At 44.9% G+C, this 26,540-nt stretch overlaps 1 protein-coding gene across 2 annotated transcripts in view; it reads right to left on the minus strand.

Moving 5' to 3' along the window:
- Nucleotides 1-1,618: 1,618 nt before the first annotated feature.
- Nucleotides 1,619-26,540, minus strand: part of ntn2 (netrin 2) — a 51,513-nt gene continuing 26,591 nt past the window's right edge. For both annotated transcript variants that reach the window (XM_060922778.1, XM_060922777.1), the window contains 5 exons: nt 23,206-23,394; nt 19,617-19,766; nt 19,465-19,518; nt 5,047-5,121; nt 1,619-4,455 (listed from right to left, as the gene is read on the minus strand). In XM_060922778.1, the coding sequence (XP_060778761.1) occupies nt 4,106-4,455; nt 5,047-5,121; nt 19,465-19,518; nt 19,617-19,766; nt 23,206-23,394 (818 nt within the window). In that variant the 3' untranslated portion in view covers nt 1,619-4,105. The remainder of the gene's footprint in view (nt 4,456-5,046; nt 5,122-19,464; nt 19,519-19,616; nt 19,767-23,205; nt 23,395-26,540) is intronic.

Here is a 26,540-nt window from a genome sequence, read left to right on the forward strand (position 1 = left end):
CCAGTCCTCCCTAACTACCACACACGCACGCGCACATAGAAATACACACATACAGCCATTTGGCAAGATAATGCTATGATTAATTACAACCCCGATTCCAAAAAAGTTGGTACAAAGTACAAATTGTAAATAAAAAAAGAATGCAATGATGTGGAAGTTTCAAAATTCCATATTTTATTCAGAATAGAACATAGATGACATATCAAATGTTTAAACTGAGAAAATGTATCATTTAAAGAGAAAAATTTGGTGATTTTAAATTTCATGACAACAACAGATCTCAAAAAAGTTGGGACAAGGCCATGTTTACCACTGTGAGACATCCCCTTTTCTCTTTACAACAGTCTGTAAACGTCTGGGGACTGAGGAGACAAGTTGCTCAAGTTTAGGGATAGGAATGTTAACCCATTCTTGTCTAATGTAGGATTCTAGTTGCTCAACTGTCTTAGGTCTTTTTGGTTGTATCTTCTGTTTTATGATGCGCCAAATGTTTTCTATGGGTGAAAGATCTGGACTGCAGGCTGGCCAGTTCAGTACCCGGACCCTTCTTCTACACAGCCATGATGCTGTAATTGATGCAGTATGTGGTTTGGCATTGTCATGTTGGAAAATGCAAGGTCTTCCCTGAAAGAGATGTCATCTGGATGGGAGCATATGTTGCTCTAGAACCTGGATATACCTTTCAGCATTGATGGTGTCTTTCCAGATGTGTAAGCTGCCCATGCCACATGCACTAATGCAACCCCATACCATCAGAGATGCAGGCTTCTGAACTGAGCGCTGATAACAACTTGGGTTGTCCTTCTCCTCTTTAGTCCGAATGACACGGTGTCCCTGATTTCCATAAAGAACTTCAAATTTTGATTCGTCTGACCACAGAACAGTTTTCCACTTTGCCACAGTCCATTTTAAATGAGCCTTGGCCCAGAGAAGACATCTGCACTTCTGGATCATGTTTAGATACGGCTTCTTCTTTGAACTATAGAGTTTTAGCTGGCAACGGCAGATGGCAATTGTGTTCACAGATAATGTTCTCTGGAAATATTCCTGAGCCCATTTTGTAATTTCCAATACAGAAGCATGCCTGTATGTGATGTAGTGCCGTCTAAGGGCCCGAAGATCACGGGCACCCAGTATGCTTTTCCGGCCTTTACCCTTACGCACAGAGATTCTTCCAGATTCTCTGAATCTTTTGATGATATTATGCACTGTAGATGATGATATGTTCAAACTCTCTGCAATTTTACAGTGTTGAACTCCTTTCTGATATTGCTCCACTATTTGTCGGTGCAGAATTAGGGGGATTGGTGATCCTCTTCCCATCTTTACTTCTGAGAGCCTCTGCCACTCCAAGATGCTCTTTTTATACCCAGTCATGTTAATGACGTATTGCCAATTGACCTAATGAATTGCAATTTGGTCCTCCAGCTGTTCCTTTTTTGTACCTTTAACTTTTCCAGCCTCTTATTGCCCCTGTCCCAACTTTTTTGAGATGTGTTGCTGTCATGAAATTTCAAATGAGCCAATATTTGGCATGAAATTTCAAAATGTCTCACTTTCGACATTTGATATGTTGTCTATGTTCTATTGTGAATACAATATCAGTTTTTGAGATTTGTAAATTATTGCATTCCGTTTTTATTTACAATTTGTACTTTGTCCCAACTTTTTTGGAATCGCGGTTGTAATTGACTGGTATGAAGAGGCTTTTGTGCTTCAATCTATTGCATGAGCACACAGAGAGAGAGAGAGAGAGAGAGATATGAAAAACACAGTTCTTTAACTAATAATTTATTGTGGTGTGGGATTAAACAGTCAGTGGTCATGGCAGTGAAAATAGTGAGAAATGGAAGTGTGTCACTACACACACACACACACACAGTGACACTTTCTCTCTGGTCAGTCACTTTATAACAACAAACACAGTGAAGATATATTTGTTGATATTTACAGCGCCAGTGCATTTGGATGATTGACAGGCAGTGCAAACTCACTGGCCAGTCAGGAAGCAGATGTACAGAACAATCCAATTGTAATGTAGCTCAGGTTCCTTCAGAGTTTGAATAAAGAAGGAATATTTTTCACAGGTCTATTCATGAATCAAGCAATGTGTCAGTGTTCCTTTTGTGTGTTTCCCCGGACTTCAATTTGGCAGAAGGAGAAGGTCGGAAATCTGGAACCAACTGCAGTTTTGGAAAACTGCCGAAAAAGGCTAAATATCTGAAAGTGTTCTAGAACTCAACTGACATTTGAAAAACATTTTTGCATTTCTCAAGCTAGATGTTTAAATGTTGTCAACAACTTAGCTGATGTTTGAAAATGTTCTAAAAGTCAGGTTATTTCTGAAAAGGGGTTCCAGAACAACTGACATTTAAAAATCATTCTAGAACTCAGCTAACATAATTCAACTGATCTAGAATTCAGATATGTAAAAAGGCATGCTCAAACTCAGTTTTAGCATGAGCTGGAATCTCAACTCACATTCCGAAGCCATTGTAGAATTTAGATTACATTCAGTGTGTTACAACCCTAAGGACTCCACAAAAGATGTCATCTAACATTCACAAAAGTGTTCTAGACCTCTACAGCCTTTTCAAAAGTGTTTTAGACCTCTACAGCCTTTTCAAAAGTGTTCTAGGCCTCTACAGCCTTTTCAAAAGTGTTTTAGACCTCTACAGCCTTTTCAAAAGTGTTCTAGACCTCTACAGCCTTTTCAAAAGTGTTCTAGACCTCTACAGCCTTCTCAAAAATGTTTTAGACCTTTATTGCCTTTTCAAAAGTGTTTTAGACCTCTACAGCCTTTTCAAAAGTGTTCTAGACCTCTACAGCCTTTTCAAAAGTGTTCTAGACCTCTACAGCCTTCTCAAAAATGTTTTAGACCTTTACTACCTTTTCCCAAGTGTTCTAGAACCTCAGTGACCTTTGAAAGTTAATCTAGAACCCAGGTGACTCTCTAAAGGTGTTCTAAAGCTTGGTTTATGCTTTAATTTTTTTTAATGTGTTCTAAAACTCAGCAAAAATGTGCAGGTGGAATTTGAAATACTTTAATATCCAAAAATTGAATAAATGACCCATGTTCTGAATGTGTGTTCGAAGCACCTCAGTCCATAAAGGTGTTGTAGGACTCGATCTGCTTTTTAAAATCTGTTATAGAACCCACTTGATATTCCAAATGTTTTGTAGCTAAAAGTATTCGCTGACAATTTGAAAAATGTTTGAAAAATGTTGAAGTCAGCTAGTGTTCCAGAACACAGTTGGCATTCTAAACATGCTCTAAAATTGTCTCATTTTCTGATGGTATTCTAGAACTCGGCTGATGTTCAAAGGTTTTCAACCATTTAGCTGACAACTTGAAAAGTGTTCTGGAATTCAGCTCATGTTGACATCCAGAACACAGTTGACATTCTAAAACCATTCTAGAATACATCTCACACTTTGAATGTGTTCTATAACTCAGCAGATTTTTTAATATTTTCAACCATTTAGCCAACCTTCGAAAAGTGTTCTAGACCTCGAGCAGGATAATCATGTCTAAGTCTGAGTGTTTTAGAATTCAGCTGGTGTTCTAGCATAGTTGACATTCTAAATACAGTCTAGAAGTCATCCCACATAGTGAAAGTGTTGTAGAACACAGCTGGCATTCGAAATCTTTCAACAATGCTGGTTTTCAAAAAAATGTTTGGGAAATCAGGTTATTTCTCAAAACTGTCCTAGAGTTCAGTTAAAGATGTTCTAGAATGTTCCTGAGAATGTAGCAGATTGCTGATCAGAGCAGGGTGGTGTGTGAAGGTGGTTAAGAGGACAAATGATCTACTTTGCCTGTTAATAAAGTTTGTGCTAGCATGCTGTATAACCCCCCCACACACACACGTATTAAAAGCTTTAGACAGTTCTTCAGTCCCATAAGAATAATGATGACGAATGTTTGAGGTTTGAAAACTGAGCAGCACCTGTGTGTGTGTGTGTGTGTGTGTGTGTGTGTGTGTGTGTGTGTGTGTGTGTGTGTGTGTGTGTGAAATGCTCGTGGCTCCTGCATCAGTCTCATTCTTTTTAACGGTCCCTTCAAAAGGCTGACCAACAGTCTACACACACACAGGAGTAAAGGTCAGTCTTCAGGGGTGTGTTCCACAGCACTACATTTGCCCTTTTTCTCCCTACGTTGGAACTTGCGCAGGCGTCGAGTCCAGATGTCCCTCCACTGTATGACCAGGCTGTTTTTGTCTGCGGTAAGCCCTGCCCTCTCTGCGCTGGCACTGCCCCCACTTGAGCCCAGGATAAGGAAACGTTTCCCCATGTGGATGCGTGGACATTTACACGCCAAATCCTTCATGTGCACCCACAGCGTGTTCTCGCCTCTCTTCAGCAGCTCTCGGCTCTTATACACTGACACCAAGCTGACAGAGAACTTTGCCCAGTCACCCACTGTCTCCATGTCCAACACACTCACCAGGACGGCTGCTCAAACACACGCACACACACACATAACAGATTGTTAGTCTTTATAATACTTTTTAATACTAACATTACACATCCGTATTTCAATCTAGGCCTATTACATTTGACAGGAAAGACAAAGAAAAAAAACATCTCCTTCTTCAGTCTGCATTTTCCGTCCAATAATTTTTTCAGGTGTAAACGTGAGCATTTGTGCTTAAAGGCTGTGGTCGAGACGCTGATGGAAAACTCTATCAATAAAAATGTGGAAACCTTGTTGGTGTGAACTACACATCAGTGATTTTAATAATCTGAATGTGAAGCAGCTGTGTAACCCGACTCTGAAGATGTGGAGCTTCTGCTTCTGACTTAACTTTTGGAATTTATTTGCCTCCTCTGATTATGACTCTACCTGAATTGATCGACTTTGTCTTGTTTTTAGTTTTATTATAGAATTGTACATTTTACCCATGAATATTTTAGAGGAGTGTGTAAAGATTCAGAAAAATGGTGTTCAATCCTAACCTTAATTATGTTTTTAGTGAATATAGTGTTAAAGTGCTCAGAATTAGTTTTTGGTGTTCAGCGTTTGTGTCAGGTTAGTTTCTGTACCATAGTCTTTCTTGCAGTATTTCTTCGTGTTGATCTTCAGGTTGGCTTTGGCTGGTTTGCAGTAGGATTCGCAGTCTAGAGAGATAGAACACACATGCACATACACACACACACACACACACACACACACACACACACACACACACATTAAGCAACAGAACCACATTACTTCACAATGGTCCAATGTTTCTCTGCATATGCTGTAATTTATTTGAACATGTACTGATAGAGGTATTTGTTTGTCATGCTTGAAACTGGAACAGGCTGTCCTAACTGCTACTTGCTTTGGTTAGTTAAGTCCTTGAGATTTATCTTTGCTCATACATTCTGCTCTCTGCTTAATGAAGGTTATGTTGACCAGTAATGTCTTTCTTCTTTTCATAAGATTATGATCCTAATGGGTGATGTTGTTGGCTCCTTCGATCTCGAAAGATCATGGTGATCTGTGCCAGGGGTCATCCATCAGTTATTGAGTTGCAGCGTCAAGTATGACTGTATAGGCTGATGCGTGAGCTGCATAGTCTGCTACAGTTGCTGCAGGTGAAGTTGCTTGGTTGGGTGTCTGTTGGTGCCGACTGCAGTCTCTGCTGTCATCGGAGCCTCCTCTCCCCCCACCGGGTCTCTCTCCTTTCCTCGGCTTCCCCAACGATGGCCTTGGTGGTGGACCGCCAGCCGGCGCTGTCTGAGGCCGCTGTCTCCAGGTCTGCGGGGTTGAAGCCACCTGCCCTCAGGTCGCACTTGCACACGTCCTTGTAGCATAGTGTGGGTCGTCCTGTGGGTCTGGAGCCTGTGGCCAGCTCACCATACAGCATGTCCTTTGGGATGCGGTCATCGTCCATGTGGCTGACGTGACTTAGCCAGCTCAGGCATCTCTGGGTCAGCATGGCAAACATGCTGAGCATCCCTGCCTTAGCCAGGACATTGGTGTTGGTGACACGGTCCTGCCAGGTGATGCCCAGAAGTCTTCTGAAACAGCGCATGTGGAAGGCATTCAGTCTGCGTTCTTGGCAGGAGTAGAGGGTCCATGCTTCGCTTCCAGAGAGGAGAGTGCTCAGCACTCAGGCCTGATACACTCTCATTGTGGTGTTGGTCGTGAGCATGGTGTTGTCCCAGACTCTCTTTGCAAGACGGGCCATTGCTGTTACTGTTTTGCCAATCCGCACACTCAGCTCGGTATCAAGAGAGAGGTTGCTGGAGATGGTGGAGACCAGATAGGTGAACCTATCCACCACTTCGAGGGTGTGGTTGCCGATGGTGATGTGGGGAGCTTTGCTGACATCCTGGCCCATGATGTTGGTCTTCTTAAGGCTTATGGTGAGCCTGAACTCGTTGCAGGCATCTGCAAAGCGGGTGATGAATCGCTGTAGCACTTCCTTGTTGTGGGCGGTGAGGGCGGCATCATCTGCGAAGAGCATCTCTCTGATGAGGACCTTCTGCACCTTCATCTTTGCTTGGATGCAGGCCAGGTTGAAGAGGCCCCCATCACTCCTGGTGTGGAGGAAGATGCCGTCTTCGGACTGTCGGAAGGCATGGTGCAACAGCAGGGAGAAGAACACGCCGAAGAGAGTCGGAGCAAGGACGCACCCCTGCTTGACACTGCTCTTGATTGGGAAGGGGTCCGAGGATGATCCGTCGTACTGAACAATGCTGCTCATGTTGTCATGGAAGGACGTGATCATCCTCAGGAGCTTGGGGGGGGACATCCAATCCGGTGTAGGAGGGTGAAGGCGATGAGCAAGGGTCGTCTCTGCTCATGGCACTTCTCCTGTAGCTGTCTCAGGGAGAAAACCATGTCGATGGTCGATCTGGCCACTCTAAAGCCACACTGTGCCTCTGGGTACACCCGCTCTGCAAGGAGCTGCAGTCTGTTGAGGACAACGCGGGTGAAGGCTTTGCCGACGATGCTGAGGAGTGAGATACCATGATAGTTGTTGCAATCGCTGCAGTCCCCTTTGTTGTTGTACAGCATGATGATCTTGGCATCACACATGTCCTGGGGTACTGTCCCTTCCTCCCAGCACTGTAGCAGAAGCTCATGTATGTGGCCCAAGAGGGAGCTTTCCTTGCCGGCTTTGATGACTTCAGGTGGGATGCCATCGCTCCCTGGAGCTTTACCACAGACTAGCGAGTCAATGGCCTTGCTGAGCTCCTCGATGGTTGGTGGGGTGTCCAGCTCCTCCATGATGGACAGTGGGGTGGTCTCTTCAATGGCGGTGCATGTGATGGTGTTCTCCCTGGAGTAGAGCTCCTGGTAATGCTCTGCCCACCTCTCCATCTGTTTGCTGCGGTCAGTGATGACTTGCCCAGAGGCAGATTTGAGGGGAGCAGTCTTGATGATGCTTGGGCCAAAAAGCTTTCTTCATGCCATCGTACATGGCTCGGACGTTGCCAAGGTCTGCCGATACCTGGATTTCCTGGCACAACTTCAGCCAGTACTGGTTGGTGCATCTCCTGGCGGTCCGCTGGGTGTTGCTTCGGGCTGTGCATAAAGCAGCAAGCGTCTTCACTGAAGGCTCTCTATTGAAAGCAAGGAGAGTGGCTCGCTTGGGAGCAATGGCAGGCTCCATCTCGACAATCCCTGCCTCGAACCAGTCCTCATTCTTCCTCTCTCTCTTCCCGAAGGTGTCCATGGCAGACCGGTACACAGTGTCACGGATGTAGTTCCACCGTGATGTGGCACTGTTGGTGGGGCAATCCTCGAGGGCACAGTTGGTGACTCTGGCGAAGCGCTCATGCAGTTCAGGCATTGACGTCCTGGCTGTATTGATATGGGGATGACCCTTCTGCTTGGACTGGTGGATTCATCTGGGGCAAAGATGTACCTTGCTGACAACCAGGGAGTGGTTGGTATCGCAGTCGGCACTGTGGTAGCTGCGTGTGATGAGCACCTGGTTCAGTAGGGATCTTCTGGTGATGACAAAGTCCAACTGGTGCCAGTGACGGGACCTGGGGTGCCTCCAGGACACCCTGTGGTGAGGCTTGGTGGAGAAGAAGGTGTTGGTGAGGCAGAGGTCATGGTAGGAGCAGAGCTCAATCAGTCGCTGGCTGTGCTCATTGAAATTGCTGATGCCAAAACGACCAATGCAGCGGGGCCAGGGAATTGAAGTCACCAAGCAGGAACATGTGCTCCTTTGCGGGAATCTTTTGAATCCTGGCCTCGAGCTCCTCGTAGAATGCGTCCTTAGCCTCAACTGTAGAGCAGAGTGTGGGGGCATAGACGCTAAGGATGTTTGCTGGTCCGGTGGAGGGAGAGGATTCGTGCTGATCCTGCAGAAGGCGGTTCGATTGAGGACAGGAGCGAGTTTCGCACTGTGAAACCTACACCGTAGAGTGTAGCTTGTGTGGCTCCTGCCCCTGCCAGAAGAATGTGTAGTTCTTCTCCTTGAGGCTACCATTGGAGGGGAGCCTTGTCTCCTGCAGCAGAGCAATGTCGATGTTGAGTCTCTGTGGCTCCTGATCAATGATTGCTGTTTTTCTGGCATCGTTAATTTGCTGGAGGCCATCAGAGAGGCCAGGACACATTGTTCTGATGTTCCAGGTTGCCAGCCTCAAGGTTGGCATATTTGCCTTGTTTTCATTCTTGCTTGGTGCAGTGATTTTATAGTCCGTCTTTCGGCTTTCGGCCTACTCTCCAAGCACCCATTGAAGTGGGCGGGGCCAACACCTTACTGGCTGGGGGCTGCCCAGCTTGAGGCAGGCAGTAGCTGGCCAGTGGGACGCGACGATCCCTCCCACCATCGGAAGACAACCCATAGCACCGTGAGTTTACGCCAATCTGCTCTGGGCTTTGAACTCGTAACTGCTGTCTTCCCATGTTGTTGCTGCCGCTGATAGCAGCACTGGAGTGACCTCTCCAGGGCACAGGCCTGGGTGATTATATGGAGCTCCTGGGATGCCCAGTCGTCAGGATCCCCCTCTCGGCTTTGCTGGCAGTCTCCAATGGAAAGGACGAGCTGATAAGGTTGGAGCCAGCACAGCTGCAGGAGTTGCCGGATGGTGATGCAGTGCGATGACCATCCGCCTTCGGGGCTCCACTCCCAATTTTTCTGTCGGGGTTGTCTCCCTTCGCCTTGTTCACTCCTGTGACAACCACAAGGCAGTGGTGCTATTTGCCCATAGCTGGGGGTTTGGTTTGTGGGCCCCAGGGCGTGTTCCACCATAGAGATGGGCCATGCATGCTGCACATCAAGGGGGCCAGACCTCCTCCCCTCATCCCTGTAGTACAGCCAGTGTCAGATAGGTCACTGTTACCAGGTATCAGCACGAAAAGCCACTAACATAGGATATTGCTGGTGAGAGGCTAATATATGTACTGACAGGGCAAGACTTACGCACTCTGATTGCCTTTTTGCGGTGCTGCAAGCAGCATTGCTAGTCAGCGGTGAGGGCTGAAAGCAAGACGTGACAAGCACATGCACACTTCACCAACACACTAGATGCATCAACCAACCATTTGATACCCAGATGGGTGATGTAATGGTACATAATGTCTCCCTTTTTTCATACAGTAGTGTCGTCTAAACCAGTGATGTAATGATTCCTCACTCATTTGCTTTACCTTGTTATATATAGAGAAGTTAGCTTCATCAATTACATCATCTAATCACATAGCTACAACACACTCTTGAATGTGGATATATCCTCATGTTTGTCCTACAACAAACTGAGAAACACCTCTGAACAGCTGCATCTGTGTCAGTGACTATTTGCTCCCAGATTTATCCACGAGGCAGAATCTCTTTGGCAGCAGAGGTCTACATTCCTAGATCATACTTTGTAAATTCAAACTCTTTCAGTACAGACAGATCAAAACCTAACAGTTTTTTGGGGGCTCATCTGGGATCTCCATGTGGCAGGTAAAAGAATTTTTGTTTTCATTAAGTACATTGAGTTCTCTTCTTCCATCTGGAGATCTGAAATATGGCTATCCCAATCGCACACATACGTGCATCATATAAATAGTCCAATGGTATTTTCTAGGGACGATTGGTTGGTAGTTTTTGGTTATTGCAGTCACACACATACGTTGATTATATAAATAGTCCTATGGTGTTTCCTAGGGCCGATTGGAAGAGATTTGATCTGTCTGATTTGATCTGTCAAATCTTGATTCCTCTGATTTTGGTTTGTCTGATTTGCCCAAATTATCCTTATCTCTGAGTGTTTCTGGGAACAAGAAGGTCATCGAGTCTTACTCAGCTGCGTATATTCTAAAGCTGCCATATACGATATGGATATGGTCTCAATGGTATTCCCAGAGACAGGTTGAGAGGTTTATACACTCAAATCTGAAAAGTATTTCCCAATATTACAATTTGTTGAAATTTTACCTCACTACACTTAGGAAATTCTCCTCCTTTGTGTTTTGTGTTTTGTCTACTCTGTGCGTTATTTTGTGTGTGTCAAAATGGGTGAAAGTTGTCAGTCTAAGAATGAATATAGGACTCCAAAACAATTCATGTATTACAAAGGCTTTGGCTATTTTGTGCAACCTTTGGTTGACAATTTGGACAGAGGGTCAACTCATCCTTGGTACCTTTGATGAGAACTATTTGTCAAGCGTTAGTTTGATGGTAAATGATAAGTTACCATGGCCATGCTCATAAGAAAAAGGTCAACAATACTGACAGAGAAGAGAGTAACTCAAAAAGTGTAAAGTTGACTAGATCTGTAAATTTAGGTGTGTGCAGGATTCACTGCCTCCTTCAGCCCCATTATGTTAAAAATATCTGTTTTATTCAGCATGAGCTGTAATGTTTGAACTGTTAAGAATAAATTTCAATCTGCTTCTGATCTCTCTCAGATAACAGGTGTTAAACAACCTCAAAACTACATGGAATGAGCATGCTGAAGATGGTAGGCATTTCACAGTACTTTTCATAACAATCTTTTTGAATAACTTGGTTCCTGAAAATGCTCATGTTTTGAGAATTTCCACTGCAGGTGCCCTCAATGACATGAGCTACAAGACTCGAGACTTGGGATGGTATTTGAAGTTGTAATATTTTCTTACATCACTGGATGTCATGAGCTCAAATTGTCAGATTGAGCAGTTTTTTTAACCTAAAATTAACATACAATCTTGTTATAGAAGAGTTTCTAATGTGAAAATGAACAATTCTAGTGTCGTCTTGTCTTCTTCCGGTTTATCCGGGACCGGGTCACGGAGGCAGCAGTCTAAGCATGGAAGCCCAAACTTCCCTTTCCCCAGACACCTCGGCCAGCTCCTTGGGAAGAACACCGAGGCGTTCCCAGGCCAGCCGAGAGACATAGTCCCTCCAGCGTGTCCTGGGTCTTCCCCGGGGCCTCCTCCCCGGGGGGACATGCCTGGAACACCTCCCCAGGGAGGCGTCCAGGAGGCATCCGAAAAAGATGCCCGAGCCACCTCAGCTGATTCCTCTCGATGTGGAGGAGCAGCGGCTCTACTCCGAGCTCCTCCCGAGTGACTGTGCTTCTCACCCTATCTCTAAGGGAGCGCCCAGCCACCCTGCAAAGGAAACTCATTTCGGCCACTTGTATCCGCAATCTTGTTCTTTTGGTCATTACCCAAAGCTCATGACCATAGGTGAGAGTCGGAACGTAGATCGACCGGTAAATTGAGAGCTTTGCCTTTTGGCTCAGCTCCTTCTTCACCACGATGGACCGGTAAAGCGACCACATCACTGTGGAGGCTGCACTGATCCGCCTGTCGATCTCACGCTCCATCCTTCCCTCACTCGTGAACAAGATCCCGAGATACTTAAACTCCTCCACTTGAGGCAGGACTTCTCCACCAACCTGGAGAGGGCAAGCCACCCTTTTCCAGTCGAGAACCATGGCCTTGGACTTGGAGGTGCTGATTCTCATCCCAGCCGCTTCACACTCGACTGCAAACCGCCCCAGTGCATGCTGAAGGTCCTGGTTTGAAGAAGCCAACAGGACAACATCATCCGCAAAAAGCAGAGATGAAATCCTGTGGCTCCCAAACAGGATTCCTTCCGGCCCCTGGCTGCGCCTAGAAATTCTGTCCATAAAAATTATGAACAGAACCGGTGACAAAGGGCAGCCCTGCTGGAGTCCAACATGCACTGGGAAAAGGTCTGACTTACTGCCGGCAATGCGAACCAGACTCCTGCTCCATTCGTACAGGGACCGGACAGCCCTTAGCAAAGAGCCCTGAACCCCATACTCCCGAAACACCCCCCTTAGAATACCATGGGGGACACGGTCGAATGCCTTCTCCAGATCCACAAAGCACATGTGGACGGGTTGGGCAAACTCCCATGAACCCTCGAGCACCCTATGAAGGGTATAGAGCTGGTCCAGTGTTCCGTGACCAGGACGAAAACTGCATTGTTCCTCCTGGATCCAAGGTTCGACTATTGGTCGAATTCTCCTCTCTAGTACCCTGGAGTAAACCTTCCCCGGGAGGCTGAGAAGTGTGATACCCCTATAATTGGAGCACACTCTCCGGTCCCCTTTCTTAAAAAGAGGGACCACCACCCCAGTCTGCCACTCCAGAGGCACTGTCCCCGACGGCCACGTGATGTTGCAGAGGCGTGTCAACCAAGACAGCCCCACAACATTCAGAGACTTGAGATACTCAGGGCGGATCTCATCCACCCCCAGTGCCTTGCCACCGAGGAGCTTGCAAACCACCTCAGTGACTTCAGCTTGGGTAATGGACGAGCCCACCTCTGAGTCATCAGCCTCAGTCTCCTCAATGGAAGACATGACGGTGGGATTGAGGAGATCGTCAAAGTATTCCTTCCACCGCCCGACAATGTCCCCAGTCGAGGTCAACAGCTCCCCACCTGCACTGTAAACAGTGTTGGCAAAGTACTGCTTCCCCCTCCTGATGCGCTGGACGGTTTGCCAGAATTTCTTCGAGGACGACCGATAGTCCTTCTCCATGGCCTCCCCGAACTCCTCCCAGTTCCGAGTTTTTGCCTCCGCAACTGCCCGAGCTGCAGCACGCCTGGCCTGCCGATACCCGTCAGCTGCCTCAGGAGTCCCGGAGGTCAACATGGCCCGATAGGACTCCTTTTTCAGCTTGACGGCATCCCTTACTTCCGGTGTCCACCACCGGGTTCGGGGATTGCCACCACGACAGGCACCGGAGACCTTGCGGCCACAGCTCTGAACAGCCGCGTCCACAATGGAAGTAGAGAACATGGTCCACTCAGACTCAATGTCCCCCGCCTCCCTCGGAAGCTGGGAAAAGCTCTCCCGGAGGTGGGAGTTAAAGACCTCCCCAACAGAGTGCTCGGCCAGACGTTCCCAGCAGACCCTCACCATATGTTTGGGCCTGCCAGGTCTGTCCAGCTTCCTCCTCCGCCAGTGGATCCAACTCACCACCAGGTGGTGATCAGTTGACAGCTCAGCCCCTCTCTTCACCCAAGTATCCAAGACATAGGGCCGGAGATCAGATGAAATGACAACAAAGTCTATCATTGACCTCCGACTTAAGGTGTCCTGGTGCCACGTACACTTATGGACACCCCTATGCTCGAACATGGTGTTCGTTATGGACAAACCGTGACTAGCACAGAAGTCCAATAACAAAACACCACTCGGGTTCAGATCGGGGAGGCCGTTCCTCCCAACCACGCCCCTCCAGGTGTCACTGTCGTCGCCCACGTGAGCATTGAAGTCCCCCAGTAGCACAATGGAGTCCCCAGTCTGAGCACCCCTCAGTACCTCTCCCAGGGACTCCAAGAAGGCTGGATACTCTATACTGCTATTCGGCCCATAGGCACAAACAACAGCAAGAGCCCTCTCCCCAATCCTAAGGCGCAGAGAGGCGACCCTCTCGTTCACTGGGGTAAACTCCAACACATGGCAGCTGAGCTGGGGAGCTATAAGCAAGCCCACACCAGCCTGCCGCTGCTCACCATGGGCGACTCCAGAGAAGTGGAGAGTCCAGCCCCTCTCGAGTAGTTGGGTTCCAGAGCCCAAGCTGTGCGTGGAGGTGAGCCCGACTATCTCTAGCCGGTACCTCTCAACCTCCCGCACAAGCTCAGGCTCTTTCCCCCCCAGTGAAGTGACATTCCATGTCCCAACAGCTAGCCGCTGTGTCCGGGGATCAGGTAGTCGAGGCCCCTGCCTTTGACTGCCACCCAATCCACACTGCACCAGTCCCCTACTGCTACCTCTGTGGGTGGTGAACCCACAGGAGGTCGGGCCCATGTCACCTCTTCGGGCTAAGCCCGGCCGGGCCCCATGGGCAAAGGCCCGGCCACCAAGCGCTCGCATATGAGCCCCAACCCCAGGCCTGGCTCTAGGGTGGGGCCCCGGCTGCGCCATACCGGGCGACGTCACGGTCCTTGATGGCTTCTCCATAAGGGTTTTGGTGAACTGCTCTTGGTTTGGCCTGTCACGTAGGACCTGTCTGCCTTGGGAAACCCTGACAGGGGCATAATGCCCCCGACAACATAGCTCCTAGGATCATTCAAGCACACAAACCCCTCCACCACAATAAGGTGGCAGTTCTAGGAAGGGAACAATTCTAGTAACAACTAAATTTCTCTCTAGAATGCTGCATTAACAGTTATTGTACTTGAGATTCAGAAATAGCAGAAATATAAAATAAATGAATCAAACAATGAACTCCACAAAATCATATGCATTATAAATTAGACATCACTTCAGTAAATTTATGTTAAGTGCTTATCACTTTGTTATTAATCCTAGCTCCTCTTGAATACACTAGGTCATGATATTTTGAATAAGCTCAATTGTTCCGTCTCTTTTGAACAAGGCTGTACTGTTCTGTGAACACCAGATAACCTCTCTTTTGCTTCTGCTGTTCTCTCAGAGTATGACCTGAAGGACTACAAATGTGCTGAAGTCTCTGTTCCTCGGATTTTGAATTAGCTGCCTCAAATTCTCTTTGCATCGCACCCCAATGAGGTCAGACATGTACAGGTACCCCATACACTGCCAGTCTGAAAACATCTGTTCCTGTGTATTGTAAACAATATCCACTGTCCCCTGAAAAGGAGAAGGGCATTGAACCTGTGATTTCGTCACTGTTATCATAAAGTTTTGTCCCCCCCCATTGTTCATCTCCGCATAATACTCCAGTTAACCCTGTAAAAAAAAATCAAATAGGGCCATGAGATTCACTCAGGATTTGAGACGCATTAATCAATTGGTTATTCCTGTCAGACTCCCATACTGGATGTAGCTTCCATTTTATTATCTATTCCTAGTCAACATCCCCACTTTTCTGTTGTTGATCTTTGCAGTGTATTTTTTCAGTGTCACCATGAGTGTTGAAACTTAACCCATATTTGCCTTTACTCTTAAGCAGCAACAATATACATGGAGCCGCCTACCTCAAGGGTTCATCGACTCCCTCATGGTCTTCTCTGTTGTTGTTCGAGACTCACATTATATGCAGACAACATTCTACTCTCAGCTGAAGATGAGTCCAAGTGTGAACAAGCTTTCTGGCTTTTCTTGTGCACCTGGCTAGGTGTGGATTTAAAGCCTCACGGTCCAAACTACAGATTTGTCAGCCTTTGTGATACCTCAGCTTTGACATCTCTCAAGGTGAGCATCATCTCTGATCTGTTAGACTCTCTGTGATACTTGAGGTGGCTCCTCCCTTGAATAAGACTGCCATGCTATCTTTTCTCAGACTCATTAACTATTGTCATCAGTGCATTCCAGACTGTTCTCATCATGACAAGATCCTGAGAAAGTCCTACCTCAAAGAGCAGCCCATTGACATTGTATGGACTTCTGAAATGATGCAATCATTCTGATATCTGAAACAATCTCTCACATCAGCTCCAGTACTGTGTATGCCTGACTACAGTCTGCCATTCCACCTGTATGTCTTGGAGGATGGAGTGACTGTGGTGGGGGTCCTGGTCCGAGAGCATGGTGGAGGTTATCGTCCTGTAGCTTATCTATCAAAGACCCTGGACCCAGTCATCCAGGGCATGCCCCTGCATGTTTACGTGCTGTTGTAACCTCTCCTCTCATGGTGACTGATGCTGAAAAACTAGTAATGTCTCACCCTCTGATTTTACATGCATCACATCAGGTATGCTCAATTTTAAACAATATTCAGACACAACATATGACCACTCAGTGATGTTCTGGTTATGAGTCTATCCTGTATGCCACACAGAACTTGTCCATCAAGCCTTCCATGTCAGCTAATACCCCAGCTCTTTCTTTTACACTGCATATTGTCTTCCTGCAGGTACAGCCCAGATCCAGCATGGTTGGAACATGACTGTATAGGTGAAATTACCTCCACCTCATCACTGAGCATGGTGTACATATGTTTGTTGACAGCTTTTGTTCAAAAACTAATGGTTTTGTTTTTCTGTGTGGATAGTTTATTTATACAGATTCCCATTATGCCTTTTGGGGAGCTCATGATTTTTTAGAAATTTGGCACTCGTGGCTTTCATGGCACCAATGGTAAGCCTATATCAAATGCCTCTCTTGTCGCAGATCTTTTGGAAGCATATTCCCTGCATAAACAATTGTCCATCATTAAAACCAAAGGTCAGGACTCTGGTGACTCATCTGAAGCTTATAGCATGCCAATTTGCTATGTGGGTGGCCAAAGGGGGCAAATCTTGCCCATATGTTTCTAAATCACCCATTTATTCAATGTTTTCTCATTTTAATTTGTCTCATGACAGACTGGACATAGCTTTTCTACAAACTCAGGCTACTGAGGCTGACTTGAATTTCTACTGTCCATCCTTTGTGAAATTAGAATGATTCCCAATTCAAGATCCAAATGTCTCCTTGTGAGGTAATTATGGGCCAACCATTCCCAACCCCTTGAACCAAATGTAACCCTGGTGTTTCATTTACAGGTGATCTGGATGTGATTGTTGGTGATTACTTAAGCCTTGACTGAAAACTTGAACAGTATACATGATGATGTCTCTGTGTCTCTCCTCCTGCCTGCAGAAAAGCCTACTCACCCATTTCTTCCAGGTGATCGAGTATTCTTGCACACCCTGAATGAGAACGGCTGTCCATATGGACTCCCAACCACAATGGTTACACACAAGTCATCTAAAAATGTGTCATCCCTTCCTGTTGACATCTCACCTTTGACAGGAGCAATGCAGCAATCAAAAAGTCCTTAGGGGACCTTATCTAATCTCACCTTAACACATACACATCTTTGCATTAGCTTTCTTATAAGACTCACTTATGGCCTGTATGCTGGCACGACTTGTGAATGCCACTTATATAGCTGTCCAGTCAATATCAGTGATGTAATGCTTCATCACCCACTGACGTTACCCTGTCATACATGGATAACTTAGCTTCATCATTCATGCCATCACCACCATCATCATCCAATCACATGGCTACAACACACTCTTGAATGTGAATATATACTCATTTTTCTCCTACAATAAACTGAGAAACATCTCTGAACAGCTGTGTCTGTCTCAGTGACTGTTTGCTCCTGGATATCCATGAGGCAGAATCTCTCAGGCAGCAGAAGTCTACATTCCTAGATCATAATTTGTCAATTCGACCAAATTCGGTACAGACAGATCAAAACCCAACATGTACTAATTGCACATGTTTGGTGTGAGGTACAGCATTCAAGAACTCAGGTATGCCACTCCAGAATTCAGCTACTGCATTGTAAAACTTTGGCATATCATTCTGGAACTCAGCTACAATATTTTTAACCTCAGCTGTAACTAATACTACAAATTAGCTGGAACACTGTCATTTCTAGACCTCATCTATGATATTCAAGAACACAACTATAACTACTATTAAAAGTCAGTGAGAACTCATCTATAACATTCTTAAACTTGGCTATAACATGATAGAACTCTGCCAAAATATCCCATTACTCAGCTAAAACTACTACTAAAAATTCAGCTACACAATGAATGACAGTTTGAGAACTCAGCCAGAACATTCTGGAAGCCATCTGCAAAATTGCAGATCTCCTCTAATATACTCTAAATTCCAGCTAGAACAGCAGATCATAGATTTTTTTTTATAACTCATCTAACAGTTTAGACCTCAGCTATATAACAACTACTAGAAGTCAAAAAGATTTCTAGCTGAATTCTGGAATGATGGAGCACACAAACTCAATATCACATTTGAGAACTCAGCTATTCAATTTTATTCATATAGTGCTTTTAACAGTAGACATTGCCACAAAACAACTTTCAAAACAAAACAACAATATAAACTCCAGATATAAATGTTAAGTTTATAAATTCATAAATTCTAAACTGCCGAATGATCAAACCAGAGGAAGTGGTGGCAAGGAAAAACTATTTCAGATGACACGAGGAAAAAACTCTGAGAGGAACCAGACTCAAAAGGGAACCCATCCTCATCTGGGCGATAACAGATAGCGTGATTATAAATAACTCACTTCTATAACTGTGTCCTATAGAGTCACAAAGTACAACTGTGCAACCAGGGAATTCATTATAGTTTAACAGGAAGTCTGTTTCACTGAAGTTTTCAACTGTTCATTGATGGAGACTTGAGTGTAAAACTGTTCATAGCAATTGCAGTCTTTAGGCTATACAAGAATGCTACAATACTGTATTCTAGACCTCATCTATAACTACTATTAAAAAAAATCAGTTAAAGCATTAGATCACAGACGTCTAGAACTCATCTATGAGATTCTAGAATTCATCCACAAGATTCTGGAACAGAGCTATAACCAGTACTAAAATTTCAATTAGAACATTAAATCACCAATTTCTAGAGCTCATCTATAAAATTCTGGAACGAAGCTATAATATTTTATCACAGGTTTCCAGAAATGTATTTAAAACCTTCTGGTGCTCAATCAACATTCTAGAACTCAGCTACAGCATTCAAGAACTCAGCATAAAGACTGTAGAACCACACTGGTTCACAGGATTGTGGAACTCGGCTACAGTATTCTATCAGAAAAGTCATAAAACCCAGCTGGAGCAATCACAATGAAAGGTGTAATGTTTTGTAGGGCAGTGTAGAAAAACATATGGAAAATCGTGGAGTGTGTATATGAGGTTTGATACGTTTTGTAATATCCATACACTGAGGTTGAGATACACACACATCTTCCCTTCTTCTCTTGACATCAACGGTAATACTCAAGGGGGTGAGCGGTTGTTGGAATTCCTCTGATTGTGTGTGTGTGTGTGTGTGTGTGTGTGTGTGTGTGTGTGTGTGTGTGTGTGTGTCTGTGGAGTCAGTTACAAGGACTTCTCATGTGGAACACTGTGTGAATCGCTCACTGACTCAGAAGAATAGAACTGAAAACACACACACGTATACTTTCTCTGGCTTTTGACAAGAACAAATTGTGATTCCTCCTGTGTCTCGATTCCTTTCTTCCTCTGCCTGAGAATGAATAAATTGTAAGTATCGTGTGTGTGTGTGTGTGTGTGTGTGTGTGTGTGTGTGTGTGCTAACCTGCAGGTCCCTCTGTACTGCTCACCACTGCTGTTGGATTAACAGTCGGAATCTCTGAGGAAGAGCGAAAAACAGGGAGAAAAGACAGAGCACTGGTGAGGGTTATATGCGGCGAACAAGTGACATACAGATAAACACACACAGAGACTCACTGATGCAGGGGGCTACAGGGGAGCGGCTCTGCTGGTAGCCTTTAGCACAGCGGTTACAGGTGAGTCCAGTCACTCCGTCTTTACACTGACATTGACCAGATGTCTGATTACACGTCTTACCTGCAGCTCCCACCGGGTGGCAGTCACACGCTAAAGAAAGAGAGTCAGAGAACGTGTGTGAGAGAGAGAGAGAGAGAGAGAGAGAGAGAGATTGGCATTAGTTTCTTCTTCATTTGTCATTTTCTTCACACTTGCTAAAAGGCTCTGGTATTTCTGTGTGTGTGTGTGTGTTGGCACTTTCTCATGTGCAGGATCAGGCAGAAAGTTCAGAAACTTGTGTTAATGGTGCCTGTCTGGTCCTGAATGTGCCCCATAGCATTTGCACTGATACACACGCATTTGCTTTATTTGGGAAGACAGAAAAGTTTGGTTGTTTTAAAATATCAGATCTGGTTTGCTTCGATTTAGCTCATCTCTCACTCCATCACTGGACTCTGTCATGGTGTCATGTACAGAAATGGGTATGCGTCAAACATCACTACACATCTGTACAGAAACAGGTATGCTTTTAAGCCAGATGAGAGACACCAGCTTAATAGAATTGAGGAATGTGTTAAGGACATTAGACACTGGATGCTTATTAACTTCCTTCTGCTTAACTCTGACAAGACTGAAGTACTTGACTCAGACCACATGCAGCTAGAAGTAAGTTTTCTGATTCCACAGTGACTCTGGATGGCCTTTCTGTTTCTTCACGTGCAGCAGTAAAAGACCTCGGAGTGATTATTGACCCCAGTCTTTCATTCGAAACTCATATCGATAACATTGATAGCTTTCTTTCATCTCAGAAATATTGCTAAGATAAGAAATTTAATGTCACTACATGACACGGAAAAACTAGTTCATGCTTTCGTTCCCTCCAGGTTGGATTATTGTAATGCCTTACTGTCTGGATGTTCCAATAAGTGCATAAACAAGCTCCAGTTAGTTCAAAATGCAGCAGCAAGAGTCCTTACTAGAACTAGAAAATATGACCACATCACCCCTGTCTTATCCACACTGCATTGGCTCCCAATCAAATTTCGTATTGATTATAAAATACTACTATTGACCTTTAAAGCACTGAATGGTCTCGCACCACAGTACCTGAGTGAACTTCTGCTCCTCTATGACCCGCCACGCCTACTTAGATCAAAAGGTGCAGGCTATCTGCTGGTACCTCGTATAGTGAAGGCTACATCAGGGGGCGGAGCCTTTTTTTACAAAGCCCCACAGTTATGGAACAGCCTTCCAAGTAGAGTTCAGGAATCAGACACAGTCTCAGCATTTAAGTCTAGGCTGAAAACATATCTGTTTAGTCAAGCCTTGTGTTAATGGTGTTTATGAGGTAAAGGTGTAGATCTGGAGGATCCTCAGACAGTGTTTTGGTAAACTGGGATGTATGGATGCTGTCAGTCCCCACTCGCTTGCTCACTCGAGTTTGTTGATGGTGTAGTGGCTGCTGCTTTATGTCCTGGGGCCCCTCATGCCTGTGTTACCTTCTGGCTCTCCCCTTTTAGTTATGCTGTCATAGTTAGTCTTGCTGGAGTCCCTGCTTACACTCAGCACAAAATGTGTTATTTTTGGCCCATATGGACAGTTGAAAGTCACACTTAGAAGACACTCTGGGCACTTAGAGTTTTGCTACGTTGTTTTAGGACTACAATCACCATGATAACTTTAGGACTACAGTTGTCATGAACAGTTTGCACTCATCTCCATCAGTGAACAGTTTATCACTTCAACAAAACAGATTTCCTGTTAAACTATAATGAATTTTCTGGTTATGCACTTGTCCTTTGTGACCCTGTAGGACACAGTTATAGACGTGAGTTATTGATAATCAAGCTATCTGTTATCACCCAGATGAGGATGGGTTCCTTTTTGAGTCTGGTTCCACTCGAGGTTTCTTCCTCCTGTCGTCTGAGGGAGTTTTTCCTCACCGCTGTCACACTTGGAAGTCACACTTGGAAGACACTCTGGACTCTTACAGTAATGCTTTTGTGGCTGAGGACTACAGTTGACTTGCTAACTTTGGGACTGCAGTTGTCATGGACAGTTTTGCACTCAAGTTTCCATTAATGAAGAGTTTATAACATCAGAAGAAGAAGAAACCTTTATTTGTCAAATGCACACTTCAAGCACAGTGAAATTCATCCTCTGCATTTAACCCATCTGAAGCACTGAACACACGCACACATCCAGAGCAGTGGGCAGCCACACCAGAGCGCCCGGGGAGCAGTCAGGGGTTCGGTACTTTGCTCAAGGGCACCTCAGCCCAAGGCTGCCCTACGTCAACCTAATTGCATGTCTAATTGCACCCAGAGGAAACCCACGCAGACACGGGGAGAACATGCAAACTCCACATAGAAAGGCCCTCGCAGGCCGCTGGGCCCGAACCCGGAACCCCCTTGCTGTGAGGCAACTGTGCTAACCACTACACCACCGTGCTGCCAACAAAACTGACTTCATGTTAAAACTGTTAATGTTATAGTCATGTTGTCTGTTGTTGTCCAGGTGAGGATGGGTTCCCTTTTGGGTCTGGTTCCTCTCGAGGTTTTTTCCTCATGTCGTCTGAGGGAGTTTTTCCTTGCCACCATTGCCATGGGCTTGCTCATTGGGGATAGATTAGGGATAAAATTAGCTTATGTCTTGGGTCATTCAGATTCTGTAAAGTTGCTTTGGGACAGTGTCTATCGTTAAAAGCACTATACAAACAAACTTGACTTGACCTCAGACTTGATCATCTCATCTCATTATCTCTAGCCGCTTTATCCTGTTCTACAGGGTCGCAGGCGAGCTGGATCCTATCCCAGCTGACTACGGGTGAAAGGCGGGGTTCACCCTGGACAAGTTGCCAGGTCATCACAGGGCTGACACATAGACACAGACAACCATTCACACTCACATTCACACCTACGGTCAATTTAGAGTCACCAGTTAACCTAACCTGCATGTCTTTGGACTGTGGGGGAAACCGGAGCACCCGGAGGAAACCCACGCAGACACGGGGAGAACATGCAAACTCCACACAGAAAGGTCCTCGCCGGCCACGGGGCTCGAACCCGGACCTTCTTGCTGTGAGGCAACAGCGCTAACCACTACACCACCGTGCCGCCCGACTTGATCATTAGGGATGATAAAATTACCTCATATGTTTAAAGTCTTTAATTTTCTCTCAAGCTGCTTTGCGACAATGTCTGTTGTTAAAAGCACGATACAAATAAACTTGACTTGACTTTTAACATCACTACACACACGTACAGAAAGAAGTACTTTTCTTCCATCACTACTACATCCATGTAGCCAAATTGCACATTATCATTTCTACAGTATGCTTTCACATTTTTGGGAGAAAGAAGACAGTGTTTGTGTGTGTGTGTGTGTGTGTGTGTGTGTGAGAGAGAGAGAGAGAGAGAGAGAGAGAAAGGTCAGGTGCACTGCACTTGAAACCTAAGATTCTGGTGAATTTGTGGAAATTGCTCTGAAATGCTGATAATACTGAACATCAATGTGACCTTAACACACTCACACACACACAGTGGGTTACCTGTGCAGGCTTTGCGGTGTGTGATTGGTCGGCTCATGTCTCTATAGTAGCCCTCTTTGCAGTAGTGACAGTGCCGTCCAGCCGTGTTGTGTCTGCAGTTCATACACACGCCTCCACTCTTTCGTCCTGATAATTTATACAGCTCCATGTTAAACCTACAGCGCCGTGCATGTAGATTACAGTTACATGCTATACATGAGAGAGAGAGAGAGAGAGAGAGAGAGAGAGAGAGAGAATGAATTCAGGATTCACATTGTTACATGGTTTTAATTCATATCCATGCTGCTATTTCCAAAAGCATACACTCCCCTCTGAAAGTATTAGAGCAGCAAGGCCAAGTCTTTTGTTTTTGCTATAAACCAAAGACATTTGGACTTGTGGTCAAAAGGTGAATATAAGACAATAGATCAGAATTTCAGCTTTCATTTCCTGATATGTCTATCCAGTTACATTAAACAACTTCAAACATGGTACCTTTTGTTTAAACTCACTTATTTTTCAAGCGACAAAAAACATCGGCCCATGTGACTGACAGGTGTTTCAAGATGTCCAGGTGTACCCTGTTAAACTGCATTTATTGCTACAAAGGATAAACCAACATAAAGACCAGAGAGCTTCCAATGGGAGAAAAGCAAGTCACTTTCAAGATGAGAAACGAGGGAAACTTGATCAGTGCCATTGCACAAGCATTAGGTGTTGCTAATACAGCAATTTGGAATGTCCTGAAAAATAATGAAAGCACTGGAGTACTAACAACCAGACATGAAATAGTTCAACCAAGGAAAACAACAGCAGCTGATGACAAATTTATGAGAGCTGTGAAGAAAAACCTAAAACAACAATCACCAACCTCCACAGGGCAGGGGTGAAGGTGTCACAATCCACTGTTTGAAGACTTTGAGAGCTGAAATTTAGAGGCTATAACACAAAATACAAAATTGGAATTCACAAAGAAATACAGAGATGATTTACAAAAGTTCTGGAACCAAGATGAACTTCTAGCAAAATGAAGGAAAGTCCAAAGTGTAGAGAAAGAAAGGATCTGCCCACGATCCAAAACATATGAGCTCACGGATGAAGCATGGTGGTGGTAGTGTCATGGCTTGGGCTTTATGGCAGCTTCTGGAACAGACTCAATCTTTATTGATGATGCAACTCATGATGGTAGCAGCAAAATTAATTCACAGTTTACAGAAACATTAATGAGAAATGTATCCAATCTAATTGGGAGGAACTTCAACCCAAAACACACTGCCAGCACAGAAAAGGACTTCATCAAAAGTGGAAGGGTTTAGACTGGCCAAGTCAATCACCAGACCTTAAACAAACTGAGGAGCATTTCACCTCCTGAAGAGGAGACTGAAGGGAGAAACCCCCCAAAACTAACACTAACTGAAGAAGCTGCACTACAAGCCTTGAAAAGAATCACAAAAGAAGAATGCAACAGTTTGATGATGTCAGAGTGTCAGTGGCTTGATGCAATGATTACAAGCAAGGGAAACGCAATCAAATATTGCTATTTACTTTTGCTCACCTAAAAAATGGGTGTTCTCCCACCAAAAGTGCCAGATGGTATAACACATCTAGAAATGATGTGTAAATATCAAGAAACGAAAGCTGAGATTCTGATCTAGCATCTCATATTCATCTTTTGAACTCAAATCCGAATGGAAGCCATTGCCTACCAAGAAAAACATAAATGCTTATCTCATGTTCACCTAGACACACCTAGATGATCCTCCTGAGCTCTGGAACAATGTGTTATGGATAGATGAATCTAAAGTGGAGCTTTTTGGCTGACCCGTTATGTCTGGTGAAAACCTAACATTTCTTTTCAAAATAAGAACCCCATACCAACTGTGAAGCATGGTGGTGATAGTGTGATGTTGGTTCATCTGTCTATAAGCTGAAGCACAATTAGGTCATGAAACAAGACCATGACAAGACAATGATCCAAAGCACACAAGCAAGTCTACCTCACAATGGTTAAAAAAAAAAAAAGAAATTTAAAATTTGGGATGGACTAGTGTCCATTCAAAGTGCAGACCTAAACCTGATTGAAGTGTTGTGGCAGAGCCTGAAACATGCAGTTCATGCTTGAAGGTCTACAAATGTCACTGAGCTGAAGCAGTTCTGCAAGGAAGAGTGGGCCAAAATTCCTCCACAATCATTTGAAACACGAATTAACAAACTTGCAGTGATTGCTGCCAAGGGGGATGTAACCAGCTAATGAAAGGAAGGGGGATATATACAGTATATATTTCCACAAGGGGACTGGGTGTTGAATATCTTTTTTAAATAAGGACATAAATTGTCTATCATATTGCGTTTTTGCTCCTGCAGGGTCCCTTTGTATGAATGATTAGGCTTTAGCTTAAGATGTAATGTCATTCAGAAATTCAAACAGGGTGCAAACACTTTTTCATGACACTGTAGATTTGATTATTTAATGCAGGTATAGTTAGTTAACATTTAAACATTACTTGCAAATTTAGTAAATTATTTTGCTCACATTACTGATGGTGTATTAATGCTACAGTGTACTGTATTGTTCATGCTAACATATAGTCGTAAATAATAAATAATGCTAGTTATGTGGACCTCAATTCAAAGCATCAACAATATACAAATATTTTCCTCCCTCTTCAGTAATATAAAAAAAACTAACCTTTCACACTTATTTAAACACAATCATGTAGCTAAAGCCTCACTCAGAACCCGCTGTAAGTGTTTTGGACACGCACGGGTCGCAGGGTTTGGTAGCTCGCAGCCGTGCCGCAGGGTTGCGGTGAATCCGGGGGAAAGTTTGGGGGAAAGTCCGGGGCAAAGTACTTGTCAAGTACAGGTTGCACGCCTGACTTCCTCGAGGAGTGGCAAAAATTGCGCCGTGAGCCCGTGGAAAGCGTATGTCTGATGCACGTGATCAGTGCGTGTTCAGTGAGTGTGGAGTGTGCGTGACTTGCATTTTACCAGTTTCCTGTGCTACGAATTCAGGCCGCATTTGTGAAGCATGTGTGATGCATGTGATTAGCATGTGACAATCACTCATAACTTGTGTGTGATGCAAGCCAGGAGTGGGTATAAAACCAGCATGTCTGCAGCATTCTGCATCGGCCTGAAACAGCAGAGGGGGAGGAGGAGGAAGAGTTTGATGATGATGATGGTAGCAGCACCGGCGAGCCCTGCACGGACAGGGAGGAGTTTGCCTTCAAGCCGGCAGAAGGCACAGCAGCCCGCCAGAGGGATTTCCACACGCTTTAAACATTCATTTCAGTATCTATATGCTTATGTAATTAATATTATATATGCTGATTTTCATGTATGTTTCAGCTAAT

Source organism: Neoarius graeffei, chromosome 5, assembly GCF_027579695.1.
Source record: "Neoarius graeffei isolate fNeoGra1 chromosome 5, fNeoGra1.pri, whole genome shotgun sequence".
Lineage (NCBI taxonomy): Eukaryota > Metazoa > Chordata > Actinopteri > Siluriformes > Ariidae > Neoarius > Neoarius graeffei.